The following is a 23,448-nucleotide window of genomic DNA, read 5'->3' on the forward strand; positions in this document are numbered from 1 at the left end:
CCAGAGAAGAAGATGCTCCTGCAGCAATGAACTGCCAAGGGGTGTGTCGGGGTGAGAGTGAGGAGGAGGGCAAAATTCTGCTCTCTGCACTCTTACTGTGAAGAAAGAAAGATAACGTTTGACTTTGGTAATGTGAGTGTGAGAAGGACTAAAGCCTTCCTGGTACCACTGAAAACAGTACGGGCACTCTTTGTAAAGGCTAGCTTTTAAAAGTTTTTGTTTTGTTTTGTTTTGTTTTTAATTAAAAGAAAAACCACAGAATGTGTCCACATCACCCCAATACTGATTAGAGTCTAAAGAAAAATAACATTTAGCAGGACCATTTACTAGCACATGCCCAGCAGTAATATCATACTCTGCGATACAACTGTGGTTATACAAAAGACAGTAGCCATGAAACGTGGATTTGGTTGATGGCAACAGTAACCTCTGTTCAGGTCTGCCGCCCTCGTGTGGTTGGACGCGTGTTCATCGCTAACATTTTGTTGGTTCGAGGGATACCTGCTGGATCCTATTTCACACACACAGCTGTGGACCTCCGTAAGAAAACGGGGAGGGGACCGCTCTAAGGCACCGATTCACAGAGCCCTGAGGCCCGGTCACTGGGCGGTGGCGACGCCAGCCTGCGGGCATCACTTCTTGGGAGAGGGTGTCCGCCCCTGCACTCGCATCCACGCTGGGCGCCCGAAGGCATCCCCTCCCCAGGCAGCGGCGGGGCTCCCCCCGCCCCGCTCACCTCCCGGCATCCACCGGCATCCGCCCGCGCGCCCGGAAGAGCTGGAGCTCGGAGGTCCAAACAAAGCCCTCGGGTATTGTTGTCTCGTGCGCTCCGAAGGTCGCCTAGACTACCCGGCCCGGCCCCACCCACAGCGTCTGGCAATCTAGACCAGTCTGGTACCAGGCAGAAAATGGAAGAGCCTCCAGAAGGGGCTCCGGCGGAATCATCGGAAAACCGAAGTACAGCCAAGTCCCCAAATGACAGCCACACAGACAGCCAGGAAGACAACAGGCAGAACCAGGATGAAGTGGAAGCAGATGACCGGACTGATCACAGAGCAGCTGACCAGGCTGCCCAGATAGTGTCCGGCCTGCCTGAACCCAACGTAGTTAATCAAGCTGACCACAAAGCATATGAATCCATGGGAGAAAGAACATCTGATCAGGCTGACCTCAGAGCATCCAACCGTGCTAATGTCGCCGATCGTAGACCATCTGATCAGGTTAACCGAAGCATGTCAGAACAGACGGACAGCAAGGCATCTAGCCAAGCTGGGGGTGTGGAGTCTGAACAGACTGACAGCCAGATGTCTGCTCTGCCTGAACAAGGTACTTCTGAACAGACTGAACGAATGGCTTCTGAGCAGATTGACCACAGAATGTCCAGCCTGGCTGAGAGAAGAGCTTCTGAACAGATTGACCGTAAACCAGCTGCCCCATCTTTACAAAGACCCTCTGAGCAGAGTGATCACAGAATGTCCCGCCCGGCTGACCAAAGAACTTCTCAACAGATTGAAAGTAGATTGTCCGGCCTGGTTGAGCGAAAAACTTCTGAACAGATTGATCATAGATTGTCTGACCAAGTTGACCACAGAACATCTGTAAAGACGCACCGCAAAGTGTATGACCAAGCTACTAAACCAGCTGAACACCAGGCTGCTGACCCTGACAAGGCTGGCAGTGAATCTGACCAGGTTGACGACTTAGTGGAAGAAGAGGATGATTACACAGAAGACAACCTGTTTGACTATGGAGAACGTAGCCGGTCTGATGATAGATTATTCGACCAGCTTGGCTACAGCAAGGAAGACAAAGAGGCTGACTTCAGAGTACAACCCTGCAAATTTGAGCCTGGCCAGACAGATGGCAGCATATCCAAGGCTTCCCTTGAAACTGAAACGGAAAGTGTAGCTGATCTGCAAGCATTCATCCCATTTGATCACAGATTGACCAGTACTTTCCAAACAAAAGACCAAGCCTACTCCCAAAGATTTCCCTCCATCTCATCCAAATTGGACTATATCATCAGTCAAGAAAAAACTCAACCCGTGGAAACCAAGCCTGTAGGTTAAAGGGGCATTTGATACCCCCCTGGGAGGTTGGAGGTTAAGCCAGGGGCCTGGCAGAATGCAGGAAGAGGGCACATGTTGTGGTATGTGTGACCCATAGGATTCAGGAAGGGCAGGAGAAGGGTGGGAAATAAAGAGATGGATTGCCTTCTCTGCTACACTAAGTAAGGCCATTCAGGAAGGATCAATGTACCAGGATTCAGGAGACCTGGGTTTCAAGTCCTGGTTCTGCTGCTAACACTGGGACACTAAGTCATTCCCCATCTGGGCTTCTACCAAAGGAAAGGAATTTGGAGTCAGTTGGAAATCTCTGTGAAGGGAAAAGTATTTGAAGTAGATTGGAGATGTCTAAGGTACCTCCCAGGACTTAAGGTGCATTACATTGCCTGGAGAATCAGCCAGGTCTCTCATAATAATGTCTTTGCTCTTAATTCCTGGTGTTCAGATCCCATCAATACCAGATTCCACTGATAACAGCAACAATAGCAACAAAACTTCCTGGGGCTTTTCAATTCATTAAAGACTCTCTTGGGGGATATTTCCATTTTAGGCTGATATTTCAGAATACCAGGAAAGAAGGAGTTTTCAGGCATACAATCAACCTTCTAAGAAGCGGTTCCCTCCTATAGTATATGAAGATCCTTATCAAGTTTCACTGCAATACATGGAGAAACACCACATTCTGCAAATATTCCAGGTAAACCTCTCAACCTCTTTTTTAATTGTGAGTTTTAAAGTAATTATAATGTAAATGACAATCTTTGACCTGGCTTATAAGAGGTACAAGAAAGGGCGTTTGCTATAAAAGGGATATAATCTTAATGAGGAGTCAGTAAGTGCATTAAGACGTATTAACCAAAAGTAATAAATGATAAACACCAAATGAATAATTCTTACCATGATATGAAGCCCTTCAGAGGAATTAGAGATCTGATAGGTTGGTTGCTAGGGAAAAAATTTGGCCCAGGGTTAAAGTTTGAACCAGACTAGGAAGGAAGGACAAAATAATGGCAATTGAAAAGGAGAGAAAAAGACTTTCCAGGCAGGAGTATAATACTTTCAAAAGATGACCAACCTGTGACCATCTAAGAAACCACATTCTTCAGGAGAAAAATGGCATAGTTAAAAGTTGCTTCTAATTCTTGAAATTATAAATTTTATTGACCTCAGGATATGGGGCTGGAATGTTCTTTAAAGTATGACATTCCTTGGCTGATAGAGACCTGGCTTATAAGAGGTACAAGAAAGGGCGTTTGCTATAAAAGGGATATAATCTTAATGAGGAGTCAGTAAGTGCATTAAGACGTATTAACCAAAAGTAATAAATGATAAACACCAAATGAATAATTCTTACCATGATATGAAGCCCTTCAGAGGAATTAGAGATCTGATAGGTTGGTTGCTAGGGAAAAAATTTGGCCCAGGGTTAAAGTTTGAACCAGACTAGGAAGGAAGGACAAAATAATGGCAATTGAAAAGGAGAGAAAAAGACTTTCCAGGCAGGAGTATAATACTTTCAAAAGATGACCAACCTGTGACCATCTAAGAAACCACATTCTTCAGGAGAAAAATGGCATAGTTAAAAGTTGCTTCTAATTCTTGAAATTATAAATTTTATTGACCTCAGGATATGGGGCTGGAATGTTCTTTAAAGTATGACATTCCTTGGCTGATAGAGAATTATAAAATATTATCACATTTATAAAGTTTTTGCTGTTTTGTGGGTTGTTTTTGTTTCTGTTCTCCTGACATGTGTATTTTTATGTTAATATTATAATGCAGCAAGGTATATATACATATATAATGACGTATATACATGAAGTAACTTTGTGGTTAGAAAGTTGTAAGTAAGAATGGCCCACCCCAAATGAAAGCATTTAAACTGGAAGAATTTAAGTTTAAAGAAGTAGGAAATAGAGGAAAGTGCACAAATTTTAAAATCTGTTAGCCCAGGGCTCCAAGCTAACTTTGTCCCTTCTCATCTTTGTGATTTGGAGGAAATTACGTAACTTCTGTGAATCTCAGTTTCCTCATAAAATAGAGATAAGTGATATTTGCTTTATTAACACTGCTGTATGCCTTTTCTTTCTTTAAAATGTCATTTTGTGGGAGAATGCTAATGGCTGGATTTTCTGGCTTTAACCAAAGAAATACTAATTATTAAACTCAAGGATGAAAGCTGTAGAAAGTAGAATTCTAATCGTTCTGTAAGTAATTTTCTTTATCTGTCAAGAAAAGCAATGCTTATGCATTGAACATTGTTATCAGAAAAATTAGTTATAAATATGTGTTCAGTAGAAACATATATGAAATAATTAATTAGCGTGGGTACATTAAGCAGACCAGAATATTTTATACCAGAAATTTGCCCTATTGTTATTCTCTGCAAGTGAGAATTCTGCTTGCTTTATTATAATTTTTTGAGTTATTCAACAACAGCAAAACGTATGGAAGTGGGTCTCTGAAGTTTTTTATATTCTTTCTCATTTATTATTTCAAATGCTGAACATCATTTTCACCTTTTAGAATCAAATGCCTTAGAAGGAAGTTTCTATGTAAAAATCATACAGTGTTTTAAAATTTTTATTCAAAACTTTTTCTTTGACTATTCTTCAAAGCAAATAATTTATTGATTTCTCAGTCTAGCAAAATCACAATTCTCAAAATCTTTCTCGAAAACTCTTTGATCTTAGAAACTAGAAAAATATACATTGCTATTTATTCCTAAATTTTTAATCCCTCCACATTTTACCTTAATTTGCCCAAACTTATCAGCAGTAAGAAAGTAATTTGTCACTATGTAGAGATATACGAATTTCTTTAAAATGCTATGGTACATGTTAGGTTAATGTAAAAGATTGCTTCAGGTATAACCTGACCATATAGCTTTAGTTCAGAACCATAATGTGATGCCTTTCTCTCTCTCTTTCAGCATATCACTGAAAACCTAGTCTATGAAAAGCCAGAGGACCCCCTGAGTTTTATGCTGTGCCAGGTATGGAATAGGAAAAAAAGAACAAGCTTGTTATTCTGTTCATTATAAAATATAGCACACATACAAGTGTACAAAACATATACAACTCAGTGAATTATCATGAAGTGAGCACACCTGTAACTACCATTCAAGTTAAAAAAAAATTAAAACGTTGCCAGCATCCGAGAAGGCCCCTTTCTTTTCTTCATGGTAATCACTCCCCACAAAGGGACTATTTCTGAATTTTACAATAATGACATTCTCACTTTTCTTTATAATTCTACCATGAAACATGAATCATGAAACACTTTGGTTTAGACTTGTCAGCTATTTTTAAAATTTATTATTATTATTATTTTTTGGTGGTTAAGAGCACAACTTCTAGAGCCAAAAAGCTTTACTTTTTAGACTTTAAAAATGTTTTTTTAATTTTTTATGCAATTTTAAAAGGCTACTTTCCATTTACACTTATTACAAAATATTAGCTCTGCTCCCCATGTTGTACAATACATCCCTGAGCCTGTCTTACACCCAGTAGTTTGCCCACCACCACTGGTAACCACTAGCTTGTTCTCTATATCTGTGTAGGCTTGTCAACCTTTTAAACTTTATATAAAGGGAACCATGTAGTAGGGACTCATTGGTTCATTCTTCTTCTCAAAACTATGTCTGTGAGATTAATCCGTGCTGTTGTGTGTGGCTGTAGTTCATTCGTTTTCATTGCTGTATAGTACTCATTGTAGGAAATGCCACAATTTATCCGTTCTATGATAGATGTGGACCTTCAGGTTGTTTCCAGCTTGGAGCTATTACAAAAATTTTTCCTAGGAACTTTCATGTGCCTGTCTCTTGGTGCACATATACACACATTTCTCTTGGGTACATACCCACAAGAGAGAATGCTGGATTGTAAGGTATGTGTTTGATCAGCTCTAGTAGAGTATTTCAAACAATTTTCCAAAGCAATTGTACCAATTTACACTCCCAATAGCAGTGTATTTTAGAGTTCCAGTTGTCTTACATCCTTATCACTTACACCCAACACTTATATTTTCAGCATTAGCCTTTTTAATGGATGAACAGTAATAAATCATTGCAGGTTCAACTTGTGTTTCCTGAGTACTGAAGCAGTTGCATACCTTTTCTCTTGTTTATTGGCCATTTGGAAATATTTCTCTTCTATTGTATTGTCTTTTTTTAATCATTTGTAACAGTTTTCTATATATTCTGGTTATGAACTCTTTGTTGCAGGTATCTTCTCCTACTCTCTGCCTTCTATTTTATCTCTTAAAGGTATCTTTTGATGAACAGGAATTCTGAATTTTTACATAGTTAAGTTTAATAATCTTCTTATGACTTCTGGTGTACTATTTTAGAAGTCTCTCCTTAGCCCAAGCTCCTCATCAGTCCCTGTGTTATCTTGTAGAAGTTTGTTTATGGGTTTTTTTTTTGTTGGGGGGGAGCATTTGGTTTTATTTTGTTTTTAAATTTTGCTTGTTTTTTGCCTTTTACATTTATATCCAATCAATCTGGAATTGATTTTGTGTAGGATGTGAGGTGGGGTCAAGTTTTATTTTCTTCCAAGTAGACATCCAATTGACCAAGCACCTTATATGAAAAGACAGTACTTTCCTCACTGCTTTTTATTTGATTCCTATAGTATATTTGTTGATCCTTGCTCCACTACAAGAATCTCTTAATTAGAATGCCTCATGATAAGTCTTAGTATCTATCAGAGTAAGTCCTCACATCTTATTCTTCTTTTAAAATATCTTAGATGTTTTTAGGTCTGTGAATTTCCATTTCAGCATTTAGAATTATTTGTCAGGTTACACACACACACACACACACACACACACACACTAGCAAACGCTGATGGGATTTTGGGGGGATTGCATTGGCTCTGTTGATCAATTTGGGGAGAAGTACCAGCTTGAAACAAACTTTATCCTCTCCATCTATCTAGGTCTTTCATTTCTTCCAGTATAGTTATTATTTGCATAAAGGTTTTACATATCTTTTTTTTAAAATTTATTTATTTGATTTTTGTCTGTGTTGGGTTTTCGTTGTTGCACGCGGGCTTTTTCTAGTTGTGGTGAGCGGGGGCTACTCTTTGTTGCAGTGCGCAGGCTTCTCATTGTGGTGGCTTCTCTTGTTGCGGAGCACGGGCTCTGGGCGCATGGGCTTCAGTAGTTGTGGCACGCAGGCTCAGTAGCTGTGGCACACAGGCTTAGTTGCTCCGCGGCATATGGGATCTTCCGGGACCAGGGCTCGAACCTGTGTGGCCTACATTGGCAGGCGGATTCTTAACCACTGCGCCACCAGGGAAGTCCTGGGAAAACCAGGGAAGGTTTTACATATCTTTTGATAGGCATATCCATAGGTATTTTATCATTTTGATGCTATTATAAGTAGAAACTTTTAAAATTTCAGGTTCTAATTTCTGAGATATAGAAATTTAGCTCATTTTTGTTGATCTCATATGCAGCAACCTTATTAAACTCAATTTATTATAATCATGCATTTGTAGATACTTTGGGTATTCCTACATATACAATCATATCATTTACAAATAGTGACAGTTTTATTTGACCTTTCCAATCCTTATCCTTTTCTTTCTTTTTGTCTTATTGCATGCATTATTTATCTTCTCTTTGCCCCTTCAGATCTACCTTCCTCTCTTCTTTACCCTGCAGAGAAGCTAATCTATATGGACTAGATCAATAGGTTCTTATTCCTTCTGACTTCCAGTTGGGTTAAGCCAGTAGGAAACCATGGAGAGAGACTGGAAGGAGGAAAGAGGGTGAAGTTAGATTTATTCCCCTGTCCTTTTCCCCACAGTCTGTCTGTCCTGAGTTGTCTGGAAATCACTGCTTCTCTTAAGGTACCTTACTTTACATAACTCTTTGCTTCTGAATTATAGTAATGTTCCCTCCTCTTGACCTTCAGTCCTAAAGTTAGTTCAGTTTTTACTAGCTTTGGATTATTGCATTATCTCCTGTGACTACCTTATGCCTAATTCTTTTTAAATAGTCCCTTTTTGAATAAACTGTCTTTGAATTTCTCTATTTTTAAAGTGCTGTTCCTGTTGGAACACTGATATAGAACAGTGGTTACGGATCTCCAGTAGAACTAATGTTGAATAGAAATAGCTACAGTATCTGCCTGCTAATGCAGGGGACACCGGTTCGAGCCCTGGTCTGGGAAGATCCCACATGCCGCGGAGCAACTAGGCCCGTGAGCCACAACTACTGAGCCTGCGCGTCTGGAGCCTGTGCTCCACAACAAGAGAGGCCACGATAGTGAGAGGCCCGCGCACCGCAATGAAGAGTGGCCCCTGCTTGCCGCAACTAGAGAAAGCCCTCGCACAGAAACGAAGACCCAACACAGCCAAAATAAATAAATAAAAATAAATTAAAAAAAAAAAAAAAAGAAATAGCTACAGTGGTTCACATTGCTGGCTCTCAGTCTTAAAAAAAAAAAAAAAAAGTTCCCTATTTAACCATTAACTATGGTGTTTATTGTGTTTTATAAATACTACTAATCATATTAGGGCAGTTCCCTTATAGTCTGTTTTCTGAGAGTTTTTATCATTAATTATTAAATTTTATCAAATTATTTTTCTATATCTATTGAGATGATTGTATGATTTTTCTCCCTTCTGCTGTTAATGTGGTGAAATATATTTATTTGCATTTTTAAAACTTTTCAAGCACACATACAGAAAATTACAGAGATCAAAACTGTACAACTTGACTATCACTAATTAAATAGAGCTATGAAACCACCAAAAGATTTAAAGTTACCAGCTCCTCAGAATACCACATGGTACCTGTTTCCAATCACTACCCTTTCTATTCCAGAAAATAACCACTATTCTGACTTTTAGTTTGACTTTTTTTAGATTTTGTATAAATGGAATCAGATCACTGTACTATTTGGGGGCTGGCTTATTTTGAGCAGCAGTATGTTTGTGAGATTCTTTCATCTTGTGCATATTATTCATTCCTTTTCATTTCTATATTCTCTATTATGAGTTAGACATTTGGTTGTTTCCAGTTTTTTGGTTGTTATGAATAATGCTGCAGTGAACATTCACGTACTTGTCTCTTGGTGCACAAGTGCATGCATTTCTATTGGGTTCAGACCTAGAAATGTAATTGCTAAGTCACAGGTTATTGACATAAGTTCAGTGTTAAAAGATTGCTGCCCCAAAGTTTTCCAAAGTACTCAGACCAGTTTACACTCCTACTTAAAGTGGTATTGTTGTAGTTTTCTTCATGTTTCTTGTGTTGTGGTGCTTTGAACTTCTAAGAACTGTGGGCTTACAGTATTCAGCATATTTGGAAATTTGTTAGCCACTATTTCTTCAAACATTTTTTTATCCCAGCCCTCTCCTCTGGGAGCTCCAATTACACATATATTGGGACAGCTGAAGTTGTCTCAACTCCCTGATGCTCTGTTAATGTTTTTTAATTCTTTTTTTCCCCTCTATATCATTTTGGATATTTTCTATTGCTATGTCTTCAAGTTTACTGATCTTTTCTTCTGCAATGTCTACAGTACCATTAATAATAAAGTGCCAGTGTATTTTTCATTACATACATTATAATTTTTGTAGTTTTCACCCCCAGTTTATTTGTGTCTTTTCTATAGTGTCAGTATCTTTACTTAACTTTCTTGAACTTAAGAGAATATAGTTATAATAACTTTTTGCTGCTTGTTTTTATGCCTGGTAATTTTTTAATTGTGATATAATTGACATATAACATTGTAATAGGTGTATGCCTGGTAATTTTTGATTGGTGCAAGATATGAATTTTACCTTAGTAGGTGCTGGATTTTTTTGTATTCATGTATATTCTTGGGCTATATTTCAGGACCCAGCTAATTTACTTGGAAACAATCTGATCTTTTCCAATTTTGCTTTAAGATTTTTTTAGAGTGAAACAGAGCAGTGTTCATCTAGGGCTAAGTATTCCCCACTACTGAAGCAAAATCCTTCTGAGTACTCTACCCAGTGCCCCGTGAATCACAAGGTTTTCCAGTTTGACTGGTGATAATAGGCAGTATTCCTGGCTTGGTTCTTTCCATGGCCTCAGGTAGTTTCCTCACACACATGTACTGATCTATACACAGGGGATTACCTGAAGGGGACCTTCTGCAGATTTCCAGAGTTCTTTCTGTGCAGTTCTCTCCTCTCTGGCACTCTGTCCTGTGAACTATAGCTGCTTTGCTTTCCCCAGGATCTCAGCTCCATCTCCTCACCTCAGAGGTCTGCAGGGTTCCTCTCAGGTTCACTTTCCCTACTCTGAGGCTAGGAAATTTTCTGAAGACAGTAGGGTAGAGCAGTCATAAGGCTCACTTCATTTCTTTCCTGACTTTCACAGAGCACTATCCTTTGTTGCCTGATATCTTGAAAACCATTGCTTCTTATATGTTGTCCATTTTTAGTTGTTTCAAACAAGAGGGAAATCTGGTTTTAGAGGAAACAGAAGTTCCAGACCCTTGTGTTTTAATGTTTTTCATCTGTTTTGAAATTTTTTCAGCTAGCATTTTTTTCAAATATTGCTTCTATCCCTTTTTATCCTCTCTCTTCTCCTTCAAGCGACAGAATATTTGCTGGAGATTCCTTGTATGTTATTTATTTCTCAAAATTTTCTTCAACTATCAAACATTTCAAACATACACAAAAATAGAGAATAGTATATTACTCTCCATGTGCTCATTATTCCTATTTAATAACTATTACCACAAGCCTATCTTATTTGGTATATACCTTACTCCCTTTCCTCCCTCCCAGATTATCTTGAAGTAAATCCTAGTCATAATATAATGTCATTTGTAAATATTTCAGTACATATCTATAAAATGTAAGGACTTTAAAATCTAATCACGGGGCTTCCCTGGTGGTAAAATGGTTAAGAATCCACCTGCCAATGCAGGGGACACGGTTTCGAGCCCTGGTCCGGGAAGATCCCACATGCCATGGAACAACTAAGCCCGTGAGCCACAGCTGCTGAAGCCCGCACACCTAGACTCCATGCTCCACAGCAAGAGAGGCCACTGCAATGAGAAGTCTGCGCACCGCAGCGAGGAGTGGCCCCCGCTCGCCGCAACTAGAGAAAGCCTGCGCGCAGCAACCAACACTCAACACAGCCAAAATTAAATTAATTAATTTTTTAAAATCTAATCACAATACTATTATCACCTAAAATATTTTCAGTGATCCCTTAATATCAAATAACAAGTCACTGTCTGTATTTCACCAATTGTCTACTTTTTGTTGTTCTAACTCCATCAGAACAAGGTCCATAAATTTTGACTGATTGATAAATGTCCTGGATCTAATATGTATATATATATTAGATCCAGGACATTATAAAGGTTATATAAAGAGTCACCCTTCATTTCTCTCTCTATATATATATTTTATACAGTATTTTTTATTGAAGTAACCAGATTATTCATACTGAAGAGTTTCCTAGTCTGGATTTTGCTGATTATTTTCTAATGATGTCACTTATCATGTTCTTCGGAACCCTATATTTTCTGTAAACTGCTGATTATAGTTATATCTAATGTTTTCTTTAAATTCAGGTTCAATTTTTTTTGTCTTATAAAGACTACACCATAATGTTCTTGTCTATCTCCATAAGTCGGTGCATAATGATCCAGCCATTGATGATCTTTTTGCTGTAAGAAGTTATTGATGATCATTGCTTGACCCATTAATTCAATAGAGATTGAAAAATGGTGATGTTCTAATTTTATCATTCTTTTTTCATTTATTGGTCATAATACATCTCATCAACTATTTGGTTGCCCTAAGACACAGATTACGTAGGAAAACAGAGAAAATACTTAACTATTTCTCTTTATTTACCAGTTTTCAGAATAAAAATCTTTCATAGAATTGTCTAAAGGTAACCCATGTTTTTAGTATTATTATCCACTCATAGACTTAAATGTGTTTTGTGTATTTCAATCCCTTGCAGTTATTATTCTTGATGATGCTCAAATGTTACTGTTTGACGCCAATGGGAACATTCTGAGGATGACTCCTAGCACTTTTAACACTCCTCGTAATCTTGGATCTCTTCATTGCTTTGTGCTATAACAAGATGTTCTAGAAAGAAACTTATACTTTTCCTGCCCCAAATCTGAAAGCAGCCATTTCTTCTCATCAAATCTTGATCTGTCAGCCTTTCTTATTTTAGCCATTACACTAATATCTTATTGTAGCTTTAATGTGCCTTTCCCTAGCAGAAATATTGAACAGCTTTTCATGTACTTTTTGGCCATTTATATATCTCCTCTTGTGAACTGTACGTGCAAATCTTCAATCCATTTTAAAATTAGGTTGTTGTTTTCTTATTATTGAACTATAACAGTTTTTATATATTCTGGATATGCCAGTCTGTTATCAGATAAGTGTATGGCAAATATTTTCTCTCATTGTGTAGCTTTCCTTTGATTTTTCTTTACAATGTCTTTCAAAGAGCAAACATTTTTAGTTTTCATAAAATATGATTCATCAATCTTTCCTTTTAGAGTTTTTACTTTTTGAGTGCTATCTAAGAAATCTTTACCTAATCCAAATTTCAAAGATACTGTCCTATGTTTCCTTCTAGGAGATTTATCATCGTCACTTTAAAGCTTAGGTCTATGGTCCATGTGTAGTTATTTTTTGTGTATGGTATTGTATTAGTTTTCTTTTGATGCTGTAACAAATTATTACAAACTTAGTGGCTTCAATCAACACAAATTTCTAATGGTTCTGTAGATCAGAGGTCTGATACAGGTCTACCTATAATAAAATCAAGGTGTTGGCAGGCCAGGCTGTGTTCCTTTCTGGAAGCTCTAAGAGGAGAATCCATTTCCTGCTCATTTGGGTTATTGGCAGAATTCACTTCCTGTGTTTGTAGGACCAAGATCCCATTACCTGTTGGCTATAAGCTGAGGACCTTTCCCAATTTTTAGTGGCCACCACATTCTTTGACGTATGGTCCCCCTTCTGTATCTTCAAAGCCAAGGACAGTAGGTTGAATCCTTCTCATGTGAGTTGTGTTCTCTTAATCAATCTAGCTAGGGATTAATCACTTTTGTTGATCTTTTCAAAGAACCAGCTTTTGACTTTGTTGATTATTATCTTTTTATTTCCATTACTTTTTGTGCTTATCTTTATCATGTCCTTTCCTCTTAGTAATTCTGGTTTACTTTGCTCTTTTTTTCTAGCTTCTAAAGGTCAGACCTTAGATTGTTGATTTTACACCTTTCTTCTTTTCTCATATAGACATTTAAAAATGTTTCCCTCTAGGCACTGCTTTAGTTGCATCTCACAAATTTTGATATGTCATGTTTTTATTATCATTCAATTCAAAATATTTTCTAATTTGTCTTGTGATTTCTTCTTTGACCAGTTATTTACTTAGAATTCTGTTGTTTAATTTCCAAATATTTGAGAGAGTTCTAGATATGTCATTGTTATTGATTTCCAGTTTAGTTTTATTGTGCTCTGTACAATTTCAATATTTTTCAATTTACTGAAACTTTTTTTATGGCCCAGTATATGGTCAGTCTTGGTTAATGTACCATATTGACTTGAAAAGAATATGTATTTTGTTGTTGTTGATGTAGTGTTCTATAAATATCAAGTAGATCAAGGAGATTGATAATGTTATTCAGATCTTCCATGTATTCCCTGATTGTTTTGTTTAGTTTGTTTTTTATTTATAAAATTATTGACTCTTCAGTCAAGCAAGATAAATAAGCTCTAGAGATCTACTGCACTCATTGTACCTATAGTCAACAATAATGTGTTGTACACTTAAAATTTTCTTAAGAGGATAAATCTCATGTTAAATGTTCTTAACAAAGTTAAATTGACTTTTTCCCTCAGCTCTTGAAAAATGTGGTTTCACTACTTTCTGGCCTTCATAATTTATGATGAGAAGTCCACAGTCATCCAAATTGTCATTCCCCTCTATGTAATATGTCATTTTCCTCTGGCTGCCTTCATGATCTTCTCTTTTTCTTTAGTTTCCAGAGGTTTTTATCATCATGCTGATTGGAACTTACTTATTTGGGCATTAGCTGAGCTTTTTGAATCTATAAGCTTATGTCTTTCACCAAATTTTGTAAGTCATCTGCCAGAATTTCTTCAGATATTTTTCCTGCCCCATTCTCTTTCTCTCCTTCTCTTTTTGAGACTCAAATTAACCTTATATTGGATTTTTAAATATTATTTCACAGACCCCTAAAGTTCTCTTCATCTTTTTCAGGTTTTCTCTCCTTTCATCAAATAACTCCTTAACTCTGTTTTCAAGTTCAGTTACTAGTTGCTCTGTCATATATATTCCTGCTACTATAGGCACATCCAGTGAATTTTTTATTTTTTAGTTCTAAAATTTCTACTTGGTTCTTTTCTATATTTTCTATTTATCTTCTGGGATTTCCTATGTTTCCTTTTATTTCCAGTGTATTTTCCTTTACTTCAATGAGCATAGTTACAATAGCTGGTTTTAAATGCTTATCACATAATCTCAGCATTGAATAATCTTGGAGTTGACATCTGTTGATTGTCCTTTCCATGTATCATTAATATTTTGTTAACATCTTTATTGGAGTATAATTGCTTTACAATGGTGTGTTAGTTTCTGCTTTATAACAAAGTGAATCAGCTATACATATACATATATCCCCATATCTCCTCCCTCTTGCATCTCCCTCCCACCCTCCCTATCCCACCCCTCTAGGTGGTCACAAAGCACCGAGCTGATCTCCCTGTGCTATGGGTCTGCTTCCCACTAGCTATCTATTTTACATTTGGTAGTGTATATATATCCATGCCACTCTCTCACTTCATCCCAGCTTACCCTTCCCCCTCCCTGTGTCCTCAAGTCCATTCTCTACGTCTGCGTCTTTATTCCTGTCCTGCCCCTAGGTTCTTCAGAACTTTTTTCTTTTTTTTTTTACATTCCATATATATGTGTTAGCATACGGTATTAGTTTTTCTCTTTCTGACTTACTTCACTCTGTATGACAATCTCTAGGTCCATCCACCTCACTACAAATAACTCAATTTCGTTTCTTTTTATGACTGAGTAATATTCCATTGTATATATGTGCCACATCTTCTTTATCCATTCACCTGTTGACGGACACTTAGGTTACTTCCATGTCCTGGCTGTTGTAAATAGAGCTGCAATGAATATTGTGCTACATGTATCTTTTTGAATTATGGTTTTTTCAGGGTATATGCCCAGTAGTGGGATTGCTGGGTCGTATGGTAGTTCTATTTTTACCTTTTTAAGGAACCTCCATACTGTTCTCCATAGTGGCTGTATCAATTCACATTCCCACCAACAGTGCAAGAGGGTTCCCTTTTCTCCACACCCTCTCCAGCATTTATTGTTTGTAAATTTTTTGATGATGGCCTTTCTGACTGGTGTGAGGTGATACTTCATTGTAGTTTGATTTGCATTTCTCTAATGATCAGTGATGTCGAGCATCCTTTCATGTGTTTGTTGGCAATCTGTATATCTTCTTTGGAGAAATGTCTATTTATGTCTTCTGCCCATTTTTGGAATGGGTTGTTTGTTTTTTTGATATTGGGCTCCATGAGCTGCTTGTATATTTTGGAGATTAATCCTTTGTCTATTGCTTCATTTGCAAATATTTTCTCCCATTCTGAAGGTTGTCTTCTCATCTTCTTCATGGTTTCCTTTGCTGTGCAAAAGCGTTTAAATTTCATTAGGTCCCATTTGTTTATTTTTGTTTTTATTTCCATTTCTCTAGGAGGTGGGTCAAAAAGGATCTTGCTGTGATTTATGTCATAGAGTGTTCTGCCTATGTTTTCCTCTAAGAGTTTGATAGTGTCTGGCCTTACATTTAGGTCTTTAATCCATTTTGAGTTTATTTTTGTGTATGGTGTAAGCGAGTGTTCTAATTTCATTCTTTTACATGTAGCTGTCCAGTTTTCCCAGCACCACTTATTGAAGAGGCTGCCTTTTCTCCATTGTATATTCTTACCTCCTTTATCAAAGATAAGGTGACCATATGTGCATGGGTTTATCTCTGGGCTTTCTATCCTGTTCCATTGATCTATATTTCTGTTTCTGTGCCAGTACCATACTGTCTTGATTACTGTAGCTTTGTAGTATAGTCTGAAGTCTGGGAGCCTGATTCCTCCAGTTCCGTTTTTCTTTCTCAAGATTGTGTTGGCTATTCGGGGTCTTTTGTGTTTCCATACAAACTGTGAAATTTTTTGTTCTAGTTCTGTGAAAAATGCCATTGGTAGTTTTATAGGGATTGCATTGAATATGTAGATTGCTTTGGGTAGTAGAGTCATTTTCATAATATTGATTCTTCCAATCCAAGAACATGGTATATCTCTCCATCTGTTTGTTTCATCTTTAATTTCTTTCATCAGTGTCTTATAGTTTTCTGCATACAGGTCCTTTGTCTCCTTAGGTAGGTTTATTCCTAGGTATTTTATTTTTTTGTTGCAATGGTAAATGGGAGTGTTTCCTTAATTTCTCGTTCAGATTTTTCATCATTAGTGTATAGGAATGCAAGAGATTTCTGTGCATTAATTCTGTATCCTGCTACTTTACCAAATTCATTAATTAGCTCTAGTAGTTTTCTGGTAGCATCTTTAGGATTCTCTACGTATAGTATCATGTCATCTGCAAACAGTGACAGCTTTACTTCTTCTTTTCCTATATGGATTCCTTTTATTTCTTTTTCTTCTCTGATTGCTGTGGCTAAAACTTCCAAAACTATGTAGAATAATAGTGGTAAGAGTGGACAATCTTGTCTTGTTCCTGATCTTAGAGGAAATGGTTTCAGTTTTTCACCATTGAGAAGGTTTGCTGTAGGTTTGTCATATACGGCCTTTATTATGTTGAGGTAAGTTCCCTCTATGCCTACTCTCTGGAGGGTTTTTATCATATATCAGTGTTGAATTTTGTCGAAAGCTTTTTCTGCATCTATTGAGATGATCATATGGTTTTTCTCCTTCAGCTTGTTAATATGGTTTATCACATTGATTGATTTGCGTATATTGAAGAATCCTTGAATTCCTGGGATAAACCCCACTTGATCATGGTGTATGATCCTTTTAATGTGCTGTTGGATTCTGTTTGCTAGTATTTTGTTGAGGATTTTTGCATCTATGTTCATCAGTGATATTGGCCTATAGTTTTCTTTCTTTGTGACATCTTTGTCTGGTTTTGGTATCAGGGTGATGGTGGCCTCATAGAATGAGTTTGGGAGTGGTCCTCCCTCTGCTATATTTTGGAAGAGTTTGAGAAGGATAGGTGTTAGCTCTTCTCTAAATGTTTGATAGAATTGGCCATCGAAACCATCTGGTCCTGGGCTTTTGTTTGTTGGAAGATTTTTAATCACAGTCTCAATTTCAATGCTTGTGATTGGTCTGTTTATATTTTCTATTTCTTCCTGGTTCAGTCTGGGAAGGTTGTGCTTTTCTAAGAATTCATCCATTTCTTCCAGGTTGTCCATTTTGTTGGCATAGAGTTGCTTGTAGTAATCTCTCATAATCCTTTGTATTTCTGCAGTGTCAGTTGTTACTTCTTTTTCATTTCTAATCCTGTTGATTTGAGTGTTCTCCCTTTTTTTTCTTGATGAGTCTGGCTAACGGTTTATCAATTTTGTTTATCTTCTCAAAGAACAAGCTTTTAGTTTTATTGATCTTTGCTATTGTTTCCTTCATTTCTTTTTCATTTATTTATGATCTGATCTTTATGATTTCTTTCCTTCTGCTAACTTTGGGGGGGTTTTGTTCTTCTTTCTCTAATGGCTTTAGGTGTAAGGTTAGGTTGTTTATTTGAGATTTTTCTTGTTTCTTGAGGTAGGCTTGTATTGCTGCTATAAACTTCCCTTTTAGAACTGCTTTTGCTGCACCCCATAGGTTTTGGATCATCGTGTTTTCGTTGTAATTTATCTCTAGGTATTTTTTGATTTCCTCTTTGATTTTTTCAGTGATCTCTTGGTTATTTAGTAGTGTATTGTTTAGCCTCCTCTCCTGCGGCGGCAGAGGCCGGCATGATGTTGCACCAGCCTGAGGCGTGCCGTGTGTTCTCCTGAGGAAGTTGTCCCTGGATCATGGGACCCTGGCAGTGGCGGGCTGCACAGGCTCCTGGGAGGGGAGGTGCGGGTAGTGACCTGTGCTTGCACGTAGGCTTCTTGGTGGCTGCAGCAGCAGCGTTAGCATCTCATGCCCGTCTCTGGTGTCGGTGCTCATAGCCGCGGCTTGTGCCCGTCTCTGGAGCTTGTTTAGGCAGTGCTCTGAATTCCTTCTCCTCACGCACCTGAAACAATGGTCTCTTGCCTCTTAGGCAGTTCCAGACTTTTTCCTGGACTCCCTCCCAGCTAGCTGTGGTGCACTAGCCCCTTTCAGGCTGTATTCACGCGGCCAACCCCAGTCCTCTCTCTGGGGTCTGACCTCCGAAGCCCGAGCCTCAGCTCCCAGCCCCGACCCACCCCAACAGGTGAGCAGACAAGCCTCTCGGGCTGGTGAGTGCTGGTCGGCACCGATCCTCTGTGCAGGAATCTCTCTGCTTTGCCCTCTGCACCCCTGTTGCTGTGCTCTCCTCCGTGGCTCTGAAGCTTCCCCCCCACCACCCCCCTGTCTCTGCCAGTGAAGGGGCTTCCTAGTGTGTGGAAACTTTTCCTCCTTCACAGCTCCCTCCTCGAGGTGCAGGTCCTGTCCCTATTCTTTTGTCTCTGTTTTTTCTTTTTTCTTTTGCCCTACTCAGGTACCTAGGGAGTTTCTTGCCTTTTGGGAAGTCTGAGGTTTTCTGCCAGCATCCAGTAGTTGTTCTGTAGGAGTTGTTCCACATTTAGATGTATTTCTGATGTATTTGTTGGGAGGAAGGTGATCTCCACATCTTACTCCTCCGCCATCTTGAAGGTCCTCCTATCTTTAATATTTTAACATAGTAAGAATATTTAGCATGAGAGCTACCCTCTTAACAAGTTGTTGAGTGCACAACACATTATTATTAACTATAGGTACAATGAGTACAGTATATCTCTAGAGCTTATTCATCTTGCTTAACTGAAACTTTATGCCCATTATAACACCCCATTTTCCCCTCCCCCCTCCCCCCTGGCAACCAGCACTCCACTCTTTGATTCTATGAATTTACATATTAGATACCTCATAGAAGTAGAATGATGCAGTTTTTATCTGTGACTAGCTTATTTCACTTAGCATAATGTTCTCATTCATCCATGTTCTCACATGTTACAGAATTTCCTTCTTTTTAAGGTTGAATAATATTCCATTGTATGTGTATATCACATTGTCTTTATCCATTATCTGTTGATTGACATTTAGATTGTTTCCACATCTTGGCTGTTATGAATAGTGCTGCAATGGATATTAGAGTGCTAATATCTCTTCAAGATCCTGATTTTTATTCTTTTGGATAAATAGAGCAATTCCAGCAGGGGAATTGATGGATCATATGTACTTCTATTTTTAATTTTTTGAGGAACCTCCTTACTGTTTTCCATAGTGGTTAGACTACTTTGCATTCCTACCAACAATGTGCACAGGTTCCAATTTCTCCACGTCCTCACTTACATTTGTTGTCTTTTGTTGTTTTGGTGGTAGCCATCCCAACAGGTGTCAAGTGATATCTCATTGTGGTTTTGATTTGCATTTCCCTGATGATTAGCGACACTGAGTGTTTTTTCATACACCTGTTGACCATCTGTATGTCTTTTTTGGAAAAATGTCTATTACAAGTCTAGCCCATTTTAAAATTATTAGATTTATTATTTAAAATTTTAGATTATTAGATTATTAGTGTTTTTTCTTTTTACTACTGAGTTGTAGAAGTTCTTTATATATTGTAGAGATTAACTTCCTATCAAATTTATGTTTTGCAAATATTTTCTCCCATTCTGTAGGAGGGCCTATTTACTCTGTTGATTGTTTCTTTTGCTGTGCAGAAGCTGTTTTGTTTGATGTAGTCCCACTTGCTTATTTTTGTTTTTGTTGCCTGTGCATTTGGTGTTATATCTGTGAAATTATTGCCAAGACCAATGTCATGATTTTTTTCCCCTATGTTATTTTCTAGGAATTTTACAGTTTCAGGTCTTACACTTAAATCTTTAACCCATTTTGTTGATTTTTGTGTATGGCATAATATGAGTCCAGTTTCATTGTTTTGCAAGTAAATATCCAGTTCTCCTAGCACCATTTGTTGAGGAGACTGTCATTTCCCCCTTCTTGGCACCATTGTCAAAGATCACTTCCTATATGTATGGATTTATTTCTGGGCTCTGTGTTCTTTCCCTTGGTCTATTTGTCTTTATGCCAGTACCATACTGTTTTGATTACTGTAGCTTTGTAATACATTTTGAAATAAGGAAGTGTAATGCCTCCATCTTTGTTCTTCTTTTTCAAGCTTAATCTGGCTATTCATGGTCTTTTGTGGTTCCATATGAAGTTTAGAATATTTTTCTATTTCTGTAAAAAAAAAATGCCATTGGGATTTTGATAGGGATTGCATTGATTTTTGAGGGTAGTATGAACATTTTAACAATACTAATTCTTCAAATCCATGAACACAGGATGTCTTTACATTTGTTTGTTTCTTGTTTAATTTATTTCATTAATATTTTATAGCTTTCAGTATACAAGACTTTCACCTCCTTAGTTAAGTTTATTCCTAAGTATGTTATTCTTTTTGATGCTATGGTAAATGGGATTGTTTTCCTAATTTCCTTTTCAGATAGTGTGCTGTTAGTTTATAGAGGAGCAACTGATTTTTATACGTTGTTTTTGTATTCTACAACTGTATCTAATTCATTTATTAGTTCTACCAGTTTTTTTAGTGGAGTATTTAGAGCTTTTTATAAGACCATGTCATCTGCAAACAGGAACAATTTTACTTTTTCCTTTCTAATTTTGAACAACCATTGGGTCAAAGAAGAAATCAGAAAGGAAATTAGAAAATACCTCACATGCTGGGACTTACCTGGTGGCACAGTGGTTAAGAATCCGCCTGCCAATGCAGGGGAGACATGTTTGAGCCCTGGTCCAGGAAGATCCCACATGCTGCGGAGCAACTGAGACCGTGAGCCACAACTACTGAGCCCACCTGCCACAACTACTGAAGCCCACGCATCTAGAACCCTGCTCCGCAACAAGAGAAGCCACCGCAATGAGAAGCCTGTGCACTGCAGTGAGGAATAGCTCCCACTCACCACAACTAGAGAAAGCCTGCACACAGCAACAAAGACCCAATGCAGCCAAAAATAAATAAATAAAAATAAATAAATAAATTTATTTTTAAAAAGAAAGAAAGAAAGAAAATACCTCAAACGAAAAGACAACCAACTGCATGGGAGAAGATATTTGCAAATGATATGACCAATAAGGAGTTAATATCCAACATATATAAACAGCTCATACAACTCAACATCAAAAAAAGAAACAACCCAATTGAAAAATGGGCAGAAGAACTGAATAGACATTTTTCCAAAGAGGGAATGAAGATGGCCAACAGGCACATGAAAACATCACTAACCATCAGAGAAATGCAAATCAAAACTACAATGAGATATCACCTCACACCTGTCAGAATGGCTATCATCAAAAAGAAGACAAATAAATGTTGGCAAGGATGTGGAGAAAAGGGAATGCTTGTACACTGTTGGTGGGAATGTAAATTGGTGCAGCCAGTGGAAAACAGTATGGAGGTATCTCAAAAAACTAAAAATAGAACTACCATATGACCCAGCAATTCCACTCCTGGATATACATCCAAAAAAAACCAAAAACACTAATTTGAAAAGATACATGCACCCAATGTTCACAGTAGCATTATTTACAATTGCCAAGATATGGAAGCAAACTAAGTGTCCATCAACAGGTGAATGAATCTAGAAGATGTGGTATATATACAATGGAATACTACTCAGCCATAAAAAAAGAATGAAATCTTGCCCTTTGCAGCAATCTAGATGGACTTGGAGGGTATAATGCTAAGTGAAATAATTCAGACAGAGAAAGACTCTATGATATCACTTATATGTGGAATCTAAAAAATACAACAAACTAGTGAATAAAACAAAAAAGAAGCAGACTCATAGATATAGAGAATAAACTTGTGGTTACCAGTGGGGAGTGAGAAGTGGGGAGGGACAATACATGGGTGGGGGAGAAAGAGTTATTTTGGGATGATATGAAATCATGTGTGTGAAACTTTTGAAAATTGTAAAGCACTATAGAATTTAAAGAATCTTTCATTCAATTAAAAAAATAAAAAAGGAAATTAGAAAATACCTCAAGACAAATGAAAATGAGAACACAACATACCAAAATTTATTGAATGTAGCAAAAAGAGTTCTAAGAAGGAATTTCATAGCAATAAACACATTAAAAAAGAAATCTCTCAAATAACCTAATTTTACACCTCAAGGAGGTAGGAAAGGAAGAAAGAACTAAGCCCAAGGTCAGAAGAAGGAAGGAAATAACAAAGATTAGAGCAGAAATAAATGAAATAGAAAATAGGAAAACAATAGAAAAATGAAACCAAGAGGTTTTTTTTAAAAAAAGATAAACAAAATTGACAAACACTTAGCTAGACAAAAAAGGGAGGCAACTCAAATAAAATCAGAAGTGAAAGAAGAGACATTATAACTGATGCCACAGAAATAAAAAAGATTATGAGAATATTATGAACAATTCATTATATGCCAACAAACTGGATAACCTAGAAGAAATGGATAAATTACTAGAAACATACAACCGACCGAGACTAAGTCATAACATATATATGGAATCTAAAAAAAAAAAAAAAAATGGTTCTGAAGAACCTAGGGGCAGGACAGGAATAAAGACGCAGACGTAGAGAATGGACTTGAGGACACAGGGAGGGGAAGGGTAAGCTGGGATGAAGTGAGAGAGTGGCATGGACATATATACACTACCAAATGTAAAAAAGATAGCTAGTGGGAAGCAGCCGCATAGCACAGGGAGATCAGCTCAGTGCTTTGTGACCACCTAGAGGAGTGGGAAAGGGAGGGTGGGAGGGAGACGCAAGAGGGAGGAGATATGGGGATGTATGTATATGTATAGCTGATTCACTTTGTTATAAAGCAGAAACTAACACACCATTGTAGAGCAATTATACCAATAAAGATGTTAAAAAAAAAAAAAAGACTAAGTCATAAAGAAATAAAAAAGCTGAATAGACCTTTAACTAGCATGGAGGTTGAGTAACCAAAAACCTCCCAACAAAGAAAAAGCCCAGGACCAGATGGCTTCATGGTGAACTCTTATCAAACATTTAAAGAAGAATTTATATCAATTCTTCTCAAAATCTTCCCAAAAAAATTGAAGAGGAGGGAACACTTCAAATTCAT

General features: G+C 37.5%; 1 protein-coding gene across 1 annotated transcript in view; it reads left to right on the forward strand.

The window, feature by feature from the left end:
* The first annotated feature begins 737 nt into the window (after positions 1-737).
* The window catches only part of TEX55 (testis expressed 55), a 34,609-nt gene continuing 11,898 nt past the window's right edge, over positions 738-23,448 (forward strand). Inside the window, exons 1-3 of the mRNA XM_082394732.1 lie at positions 738-2,060; positions 2,617-2,763; positions 4,999-5,061. Coding sequence (XP_082250858.1) covers positions 909-2,060; positions 2,617-2,763; positions 4,999-5,061 — 1,362 coding nt within the window. The 5' untranslated portion in view covers positions 738-908. The remainder of the gene's footprint in view (positions 2,061-2,616; positions 2,764-4,998; positions 5,062-23,448) is intronic.

The sequence above is a fragment of the Balaenoptera borealis genome, assembly GCF_965194805.1.
Source record: "Balaenoptera borealis genome assembly, chromosome: 5".
Taxonomy (NCBI): Eukaryota; Metazoa; Chordata; class Mammalia; order Artiodactyla; family Balaenopteridae; genus Balaenoptera; species Balaenoptera borealis.